The sequence below is a fragment of the Pteropus vampyrus genome, unplaced genomic scaffold (genome assembly GCF_000151845.1).
Source record: "Pteropus vampyrus isolate Shadow unplaced genomic scaffold, Pvam_2.0 Scaffold47, whole genome shotgun sequence".
In the NCBI taxonomy this organism is placed as follows: Eukaryota; Metazoa; Chordata; class Mammalia; order Chiroptera; family Pteropodidae; genus Pteropus; species Pteropus vampyrus.
The window spans coordinates 1,631,514-1,641,767 of NW_011888828.1; the positions used below are offsets into that span (position 1 = coordinate 1,631,514).

The 10,254-nt window shown below is 40.1% G+C and overlaps 1 protein-coding gene across 1 annotated transcript in view; it reads left to right on the forward strand.

The window, feature by feature from the left end:
- Window positions 1–9,772, forward strand: part of RNF175 (ring finger protein 175) — a 24,168-nt gene extending 14,396 nt beyond the window's left edge. Inside the window, 4 exon segments of the mRNA XM_011359454.1 lie at window positions 2,535–2,658; window positions 4,360–4,493; window positions 7,389–7,490; window positions 9,652–9,772. Coding sequence (XP_011357756.1) covers window positions 2,535–2,658; window positions 4,360–4,493; window positions 7,389–7,490; window positions 9,652–9,772 — 481 coding nt within the window.
- The last annotated feature ends 482 nt before the right edge of the window (window positions 9,773–10,254 follow it).

Sequence of the window (10,254 nt, forward strand, 5' to 3'; positions counted from 1 at the left end):
AGAAACTATACTTGACCTGCAAATTTAAAAGATCACCATTAAAAGTAGCCCTACATTTGTGGTAAAGTAATTCTTCCTGAACCACAATTTTCTCTTCCACAAAATTCTGGTGTCATTTCCTTCTATATATCTTCTTCCTTAAAACCTCTAGAGCGATGCTATCCAACACAATACCTGCCAGCTCATGTGACCGTTGAGCACTTAAAATATGAAGGAAGATGTACTACAAGTGTAACATACACACTGGATTTCAAGGACAGTATGGAAAAATAATTTTTATATTGGCTACATGTTGAAATGATGATAGTATTTTGGATGTACTGATGAAATTATTTCACTTGTTTCTTTTTACCTTTTTAATACGGCTACTAGAAAAGTTTTAACTTTCTATGTATGTCCAATCTATATCCACTGAACAACACTGTTCTAGAGTTTTGTTTCTGGTACACATGAAATCCCTTTGACTGGGGATAGTTGGAGAAGGAGGAAACTGAGGGCACAGAAATTGAAAGAGAGATAAAAAGATAACAGAACAAGAAAATCTTGGGAGAAATGAAGGAAATCAGGATAGTGATATCCACGACTCAGAACTAAGCTCTCATTAGGAAGATGGTCGTTGAGACGTGGGGTGGGCGAGGTCCTTGCCAGCAGAGCTGAGGCTGAGCATCCGACCTGTGTTCTGTGAAAGGGAATTTAAGACACACCACATAACTATGGAACGCAGCTCAAATAAAAATTCCCCAGAATCTCTCTCCCACTGAAGTTACTCTAAATCTCTGGGACCATAACAGAAATCAAAAGGCAGAGATTGGCAACTTTTAACTTGTAAAATAAGGAAGGCAATGGGATGGAGCTGGCCCTGGTGGGGAAGGCTCTTCCTGAAGCCACAGCACAATCTCATTTTATAAGCATTTCATGAAACTCAGAGCAGGAGCTCCTGCCATTATCTGACAGGAAAGGAATAGAAAGTAACTGTACAGCTCTGTTATGGCTGGTTTAAGACATAGGTAGACACTGATTTCTTTTTTTAAGCATACTGTCTGTATTACTTCTAGTGAACATAATAATATTTATAAGGACTTTTATTAAATCACTTGAAACTACCATTGTCCCAAACTATTATGAGATTTTCGGACCCTTCACCATGACTTCTCCTACAACGAGGCATACCAAGGACTCAACCTTTCAGATGGGGAAGGAGTTATTTTTTCACTATTAAGTGTTGTCGATCATCATTGTATTAAGATTCTTTTCTGTGGAACCATGAGTTTGTTACTATACTCTTTATCAATAAGATTATAAATACATGCTCCCTTGGACGTGGAGGGAAGATAATCTTCACTTCTCCCCACCGTCCTGGTTCTCAAATATACCCATGCAGATCTTGAAAGGATGGAAGCCTCCACCTGTGTTGGAATTCCCAATTCACATCACCACAAGATCTGTACCCTCTAAGTCTACAAAGTTCCCTGCCCTTCTATTTCCTTTTCAAATTAACAGAGCACAAAAATACCCAGAAGAAGGTTCTGGAGACAGACTACCCAACCCCTCTCTCCTCCCCACTCCCTCCCTGACTCAGTCAGGCCCATTGCTAATTACTGAGACTGTTGACTGATATAGCAAACTAAATGTGCAATGATTAAGATTCAGAAATTAAATTAGGTGATAATTATTCACTTTTTAAAGAGATCTTTCTCATAAAAGAAAAAGAGGGATTATCATAGAAAATCATTATATTTGAAATATGATCCAACTTGCAAAAAATTTTTATTAATACATGACAACTACAGCACGGTAGCAAAAGGCCTCAAAATTTGAGATTGATTCTTGTATCTATTTCAAATATTTTCAGGTAAGATAAAGAATGTGAAAGCTTTCTGTAAAATCTTAGCTCTATAGCAGGATTCTTAACCCTAGCTGTTCTAGTCACCTTAGGAGCTCCTAAAAAACACTGTCGTGCAGACCCACCCCAGGCCACTTAAATTAGAGCCCTTGAAGGTGTACTCATGTGTCAATATAGTTTTAAACCTCCCCGAGTGATTCTAATCTATATTTAGGGCTAAGAACTATTGCTCAATTTAAAAAGTTTAAGGTGTCAGCTGCCCATTGGGATACATTGGAGTCTGGAGAGAGTCCCAAAATATTGCTTGCTGCACAGGCCCCATCCCCAGAGAGTCTAATGTAATTGGCCTTGGGTACAGCCAGAAGATGGAGATTTTTACAAACTGCCCAGGTCTTTCCATGCTCAGGCCAGCCTGAGAACCATCAGGTAGAGTTTGCTTGCCTAAGAGCTGTGGTCCTAAGAAGCATTTGAAGACTCTCTCAAGAATTACTTTCCACTTAGCACTGAGTGGTAAAATTTGGGGGAAATTTAGAGAATTTAAAATTATTTTATTAATAAAAAGTAAAGCTACTCAAACCAGTGGGATAAAAGAACACCCCCAGGTCCTGTTAGATACATGGCAGGGAACATCTTCCCAGCTGTAGCCCTCCCTAGCCACATTCTTACTTCCTTACACTGTTGTTTTCAGTGGGATCAAGGCTAGAGAGTCCATGGATTTTGACATTGTGTCCTTGTTCTACGGTCTCTACTATGGCATAACAGGGAGAGACTTTGCAGAGATCTGTTCTGATTACATGGCTCTACTGTAGGGGTAAGTGTCGCTTTTATTTTTATTCTTTGTAACCATTTATGGTACGTGGAGAAATGGTCTCATACCACATTTGTACCCATCTTCAGAAATAGATAAATCTTTTTTTTTTTTTTTGTTCTCTAAGCCCAATTGCTCCTCGGATTCTCCTTGCATCAAAAATTGTCTTTGCTAATTAATTAGAAAATGCATTTCTTATTTATATAAAGTGGTTGGGAAATAGGCATCCTTTAATCCATTAATTATTTGGAAGTAACCATATCTAGCATACTCCAATTGTCAACATTTCAAAGATTAGTAAAAATTAAACAATAATAAAATGTTTATCTCTGCCTAATGCAAACAAAAGTCATATTTGATGCACATGAAACACTTTAAAATCAATCAGTACCTCAGAGTAATACCCATTGTAAAAATTAGTTATTATTGTATAGCATTTGAAGTAGAAGATATAAAAAGTGTGCTAAATGTATTCTGACTATATATTATTCCCTGGAATTAGAGGAAAAACTAATAGTTTTTTTAAACTCTCTTTAAAAAATAAAAACTCAGGATGAACATACTTTCTGGTTAGATGCATTCCAGATTCAGATATTAGGAACATTCATCTGTGTCCGACACACGCACATCTCTTAAACACTTTCAAGCCAAGGGCTCCAGGGATGACCTAGTAGTTTCAGGAATTCAGCATCTCTGTCCTCCACTAGTCTCTTGGTACATAGCCAGATATGAAATGGAAAAACTAGTGTGAGTAGCAAGAGTGAACTTCTGGACTGTTTTTCTCTGTCTTCATTTATGGGGCAGGACTGAGTGGACATGACCTTGATATTATCTCTACCCCATCTGCTTTTCCCCATCTCCATAGGCTCTAGCTCACTCTTTTCCTAGAGCCTGGAATCCAGCTTCTGTAGTGAAACACTGGCACAAGATACTTTTTAGAATTCCTCTGCCATGTGTATCTATGTGACAGCTGCCTTTCTTATAAGATTTAAAGTGAACGAAGGAGGGAACTTTTTCGCTCCCGGTTCCTCCAACAAAAACAGAAACCATACCCTCTTAAAAAATTCCCAAAGCCTCTTGTGCTATTTATGGACAAGAGAGGAAGAGAAGGGTTGTATGTACTCTTTTCTCCAGTGGACCAGGAAGAAGAAGTTGGCAAGACAACCAAGCCTTTAAGCACCAACTTTCTGGAAACTTCTCATCTAATCTCACCCATCCTCTGTCATCACTTCAACTACCAAACAGATAAAATCCACTGCCTCAAGCCATTGGCACAGCCACCAGTGTGACCTGAACTGATGGTGCATGCGTCTGTGTGTGTGTGCGTGTGTGTGTGTGTGTGTGTGTGTGTGTGTGTGTGTGTATGCACATACATACTATAACTATGTGGGGATTAAAATATATAGAGGTGCCTGGGTTGACTCCAGAGCTATGAAACAGAATCTCCAGGAAAATAGAAGGAAGAGTCAGGCTCTGAGTACGTTTTAAAAGCTTCCCATGTAATTCTGAACTACAGCCCCAGATAAAAACTGTTCGTCATGAAGGATTCCTTAGTGGAGAGGTTAGACTGCAGGTTATAATTAGCAATGTACTTTGGGTCCATTTGGAACTCAGCAGGGGTTTGCCTGAAAACCTTACCCCCACTGTAGCATTGTTCTAGGGCGTGTGCTCACCTTTCCAGTGGTGCTCTGTGCATTCCCCTCGACAGTTCTACAATGTCGGCGGGATGTACACAAGAAGTTTGTCAGGCAGTATCTGTGCCGTCTGTGGGCAGAAGACCATTGTGGAGCTCAATGAACAAGGGCTCGTTGAAAACACATACCAGCTTTCATGCAGTCATGTGCATCCTTTCCATGGGAAACCATCTGGTCTTCACGAAGCCAATGTTGGGAGGCAAATATCAAATAATCCGTGTTGGGCATGGAGCTGGCAGGTTAGGGAAGACCGCCCGCCACCTCCCCCCGTTCCTCTCTTTCTCCTGTCCCCCACTCCTGTGCCTTGCTCAGTTCCCAGGCCTTTATCCTCCTGCCCATTTTTCTTTTTGAGACTTTCTCATCATCCCTGCGAAATAATGAACTGCTTGCTGATTAAAGTAATCTCCTCTTCCAATAATTTCCTTTTTTAAAAAGGAATCTCAATGCCACACAGACAGGAAGCCTGCAGCACCTGTGCAGGATGCTGGCCGGTAAAGCTGACAAAGCCTTAAATGAACAGGAAGCCAAGAAGGATCAGGGAGAAAGGGGGTTGGAGGTGAGAAAAAATGAAGTTTTGGGTGTAGGGAGGAGCTCAGAACTACCCAGGTGAAGCCCCATGTCTGAATCTCACAGGACCAAGAATGACAAAGTGAGCTTTGCCTGGAAATAATCCTAGGAATCTGCTTGTATCAACAGTGGTGATGGGGACAACCAAGTATTGGCTTTGGTCTTGAAAAGAGGTTTATGCCACAGGCAGCAGGGCACTCTAGATTACAAAAGAAAAAGAGAGAGAAAGAGAGAAAAGGACCTAATGTGAGCACTCAGTTTGTGGACCATTTGGGATCTTTAGGTGTTAGGGACCAGGCAAGTTTGGGCCTGGAAACCAGAATTCTCTGGGAACTCCAGAAACCACTGAGGGAAACCTCAATGTGCACAAAGATGCCAGGATCAAGAGCCCTGAGCAAGGCAGACTGTGCTGCCTGAGCACGTACCTCCAGACACTAAAGCTATGTTTGGGCTGGCTAACAACCAGTATTTTAATTCTTTTCTAAATATATATTTCAAAAGGCATCATTTACCTTTATTTTATAGTATAATGCCAATTTTATAGCCTTGTTATCCAGTCAGTCAATTCAAAGCCATGGCATTTTGAGATGGTTAAAGCACCTGTCTCTTGCCTCTGTAGCCCACCTAACTCAGTAATACTCTAAACATGCAGTGCCTGTGATTCAATTCTGTTTAATCGAGACAGATTCCATTTATTCAACGTGAGTAAAAACTGAACCAAATGTATCTGAAATATACTAGGAGTCTTTACTCCAACATTTAAGCCTGAACTGTTTAAGATAAGAAGCACAGAGAGAGCCTGTATGGAATCCTAGGGTAGTATTTTCAGTACTACCATAAAACTATGATAGTTTTCCCAAAAAGCTATCATGCTTAGTAGATATAGTCCAAGTCTGGCTCTCGTTTTAAATATGATTTACTTTTCAAATGTTGGAACAGAGCCCCATCTGCCATTTGCAAGTGGAAATATTTTGTCTCTCCACCTTTAAAAGCCCTTAGGGATTGTTGTACATGTGTGCATATGTAATCCAAAATGTAGTTATCTTTAATTTGCTTTGCAGGGAGTATTATTAATGGCCCATTTTAGCATGAGTCATATTAGCAAGGAGCAGACCATCATGAGCCCTATTAACAAGGCAGGGGCAGAGATCTGAGTATTACTCTATGGCTATTCTGCTAGTGTGTAGAGGCTTTTCAGCATGGAGATTTTGAAGGTGAAAGAGAATATTAAAGAGGAAATGGACATTTCAATGCTGGCTCCATGACCTCTGAAATCTATACCTATCTGGATGGTGGGGCCGTACTCCAGGCCTTTTGAATAAAGAGCCACATGGGCTTTGGTTCAAAATCTTTTGTGATAATATACCACTTTATGTTAACCCAAGCATATTGCAAAAGTAACCCCAATTCCAAGAACATAAAATAGTGGAACTCCTAGTTACACACAGATTTAATATTGAGGAACTGTTCACATGGCCTTGTATACACCTCACCACCCTCCATTTGTTAGGGAGGGGACGTCTACATCGTTGCTGTTCCCATGAGTATGTAGCAAGCCAGCCAAAAAATCATGTGATCTTGACCCAGAAGGCCACAGTGGGATCAACGACTGCAGAAATAAATAAATAAATAGGATGGGTCTCATTATAGTTTTGAGTGATTCTTTCAAATATTTGTTCAGGACACGGGCACTTAGGCGCTGCCTAAGGCGCTGAGGACAGAGATGAATGAGACGGCCCCACAGGTAGCACATGGTCCAGGAGAGACGTGTAAGGACAGAGAAACCCATGATACAGTGTGATACATACTCTAACAAGATTAGGTCCCTGGCACTTAGGGACTTAGAGACATAGGGTTCACTCTCAGCTTTGGGGGCAAAAGGTCAAACTTTCTGGACAAAGGGATGTATACAAATGAATTTGTAAACGCCTAAGTTTACATGCTATTAAAAATAACTGACTCCTTATCAGTAATACAAAAAAAGTGGAGAAAAAACTTAAGAAGCTAATATAAATATTTGTGAGCTTATGACCACAAATAATTTAAACTCGTCTAAGTGCCTAAGTCTGACTGCGGAGTAGGTAATGAGTAATACACAAAAGTATGAAACACTATGGTAAATGTATGAGAAATGAACAATAAGTAAGCAGGGAAATAGAATGGTACATTAATTAAGATACTACTGTAAAAAAGCACTTTCATTCACATTCTTTATCTAATTCTTGCAAGAATCAAGTGAGGCAAAAAGCTAAGTAAACGCCTCGGGGTCACAAAGCTATTGTAGCTCTGACTCCAGGCTCACCGTCCTCAGGGTACCACTGTCCTATAGAATCTCCCTAAAAAAGTGACGCACACGATCCAGTCAAGACTGACGGCTGTTTCCACGCCCCCCGCTCTGCTCCACATTCCCATCATGTCCTCACAAGGCAGACCTTGCCTTGTACTGTCTACGAGCCTCCCTAACAAAATGTCTAAGCTTTCGTGAATTCTGCATCCGAGGTTGGTGTATTGTTGGTAAAAAGCAGACTTGCCCTTACTGCGAAGAGAAAGTCTATTTGAAGAGGATGATCAGTAACCCGTATCCTTTTTTTAAAAAGCTACAAAATATCATCTTAAGTGATGCATTCTTCAGTCTAAGCTTTCATTACCTTCATTATAGTTGCAGCAGAAAATTTTCTGTTTTCCCTAAGCACCTATTCCAAACGACTCACTGGTCTCTTTTCTCCGCTATGCCTATGTTACTATTCTGGTTAGGAATCTAAATGACAAAAAAGACACACTCTACTCTTTATATTCCATATGTTCCACTATAAGGGCTTTAGTGGAAATGTGATGACATTGCAAAAGACAGGGTTATATAGAGAAGGTTATATAAAGAAGGGTTATATAGATGATAGATGAATGATAGGTAATGGGTGAATGAGATATGTGAGTGGGTAGATAAATAGATTGGAATTGACATTTTAAAAGTCCCAAATGTGAACTAAAGTACAAAAAAGTATTTTGAAGGTGTACAAATGTTATTATTTCCAGAAATTAGTAAGATTTTCCTCTTGAATTTTAGCTTTTTAAATTCCTTACCATGCTTCATCTTTTCTTAGGTTAAACTCTAGTGACAATAATATTGGAAGGAAATGAAGACCTACAGACTTGGTCAGCTTAGGGCAGCAACTAAGACTTCAACAGACAGCAGGGACCCCCCACTGAATAGCCCCAAACCCCATTAAGAAAGGTAATGGCCCCATCCAGAGTTGACTAGAAAGACAATCTTTAATCTCCCTGGCCCAACACCATCATATATCTCTTCCAGGGGGATAAATGGGATCGAAACATAGCCCCCTTAAGCAAAAGAACATTGAGAGATTGGCATCCCCCTGCCAAGTACTCTCCCTTCTCATAAGAGATAGCCTTTCTGTGCTTTCTGAGTACCAATTACCTAAATTGTACAGTGTTACATCTCCCTTTCTTCCTGTTCCCCCCTTCTCTTTACCAACCTTAAACATACAGTTTTGGCAGTGGCTATTGGCAGCAACACCCCCATCTCTGAGGACTGCAAATTTTAGCCGAGAACACATGCACATTTCAAGTAGGGCAGAGGAGGGGGCAGCATCAATGGGTCTGTGGGTCACAGAGCCATGCCCTAGCAACAGAGAGCACCCTCTGCAGCCACCAGCTCCATCTACAGCAGGGGTCCCCAACCCCTGGACCGTGGACCAGTACCCTGTTAGGAACTGGGCCACACAGCAGGAGGTGAGCGAAGCTTCATCTGTATTTGCAGCGGCTCCCCAGCGCTAGCTTCACCGCCTCAGCTCCACCTCAGAACATCACGCATCAGATTCTCATAGGAGCAACGGTCGCTGGTGCCGAAAGTTTGAGGACCGCTGATCTACAGGCCTTCTCAGTGAGTCACTGTAATTCAAGCACCACCAAAGCTAAAGGCATCAGATGCTCCTTCCCCCTTTCTTTTCATCCACTCTCCCTGAATTTCCCTTCTAATACGAGGAGACTGAGTCCAGAACCACTTTTGGTTATAACTTCTAAAACTATAGTATGCATATCTTTGTTATAAAATTGGTGATAATATGATCATAAATGTCACCTTAAATGATCATTTAAATGACAAAGGACAATTGGTTTCTTTATATAATTGGTCTCAAGAGAATAAACTTTTTAATATTACATGTACTCTTTTTATTGAGACTCAGTAGAGGAAAAGCTGCATGTGGAAATTCTGCCTCCATATATGTAACATTGTTATCAGAGATACTATGTATTAAGTCCCCTTAGCAGAAGTTATCAAAGATACCAGGAAAAGGTGTATCTTCTTTATGAAGACATGTTTTTCTTAATAAAAAATGAGTTCCCTCTGATTAGCTGACTGTAGGAAAGCCCAGAGCTGTTTTTGCTCAGTTACAGTACCTTCCATTATCCTTGGCTTTCCAATGCAGTCATTCCCCTCCGCCTCTTTCTTTTAGCATATGATCCTTGCCTTTTTTTCTTGTTTTGTAGTTTGGGATTTTATTGTAAACTATTTCAATTTATTTTTGGAAATTAGGAGTAGTGTTAATAATGATAACCAAACACTATAAAAATCATATAAGGGGCTTTTCAATGAGCACATAAAATTAAAAGAAAGGAAATACCCACTTTTGAAATTGCTTATTATATATGCAAATGTTATTCATGAATATCTCTGCTACTTGTCTGTGTAGAGAGCAACCTCCTTAACTGAGATTTAGCTGGGAGCGCACACACATTTTGTATGGACAAATCCTGGACTGGCTTCGTTATCTGGTAGCTTAGCAACCCATGGTGATGGGAATAGTTCAAGGCATTCACTCTTCACTAGGGCTGGAATAGTACAGCAGATTTACCCCAGAAAACATGTATTGCCTGTTGAAATATTTTTAAATCCTTGATCCTATATTTACTATTGTTTTTTTTTTTAATTTTAGAGATGATCCCAAAAGTTTAAGAGAACTGAATAAAATTTGGTGGTCTACATAAGGCAATTTGTCTATATAGAAATTGAAAAGCTGAATGAACAAATGAAGCGTGCTTTGCATCTTTCCCATTATGATTGTTTTCTAATCCATGCATGTGATGTATTTGTTACAACTCCCCGAGGATGTTCCACCTCTAATTTGGCTGATAATGATCTCATCTGTAAAATGTTTCAGAGGTTTGCAAAATATTTCTCACTTAGAACATTTGGGCATAAGTAATACCTTCTGCTCAGCTCAACATCTTCAAAGAAGTAGGCACAGTTGTTAAGTAATCTGTGGTTCAAGGGTATGGTCTTTTTTGCTCTTTGTGCATGTGACCACATGGCAGCTTTGGCA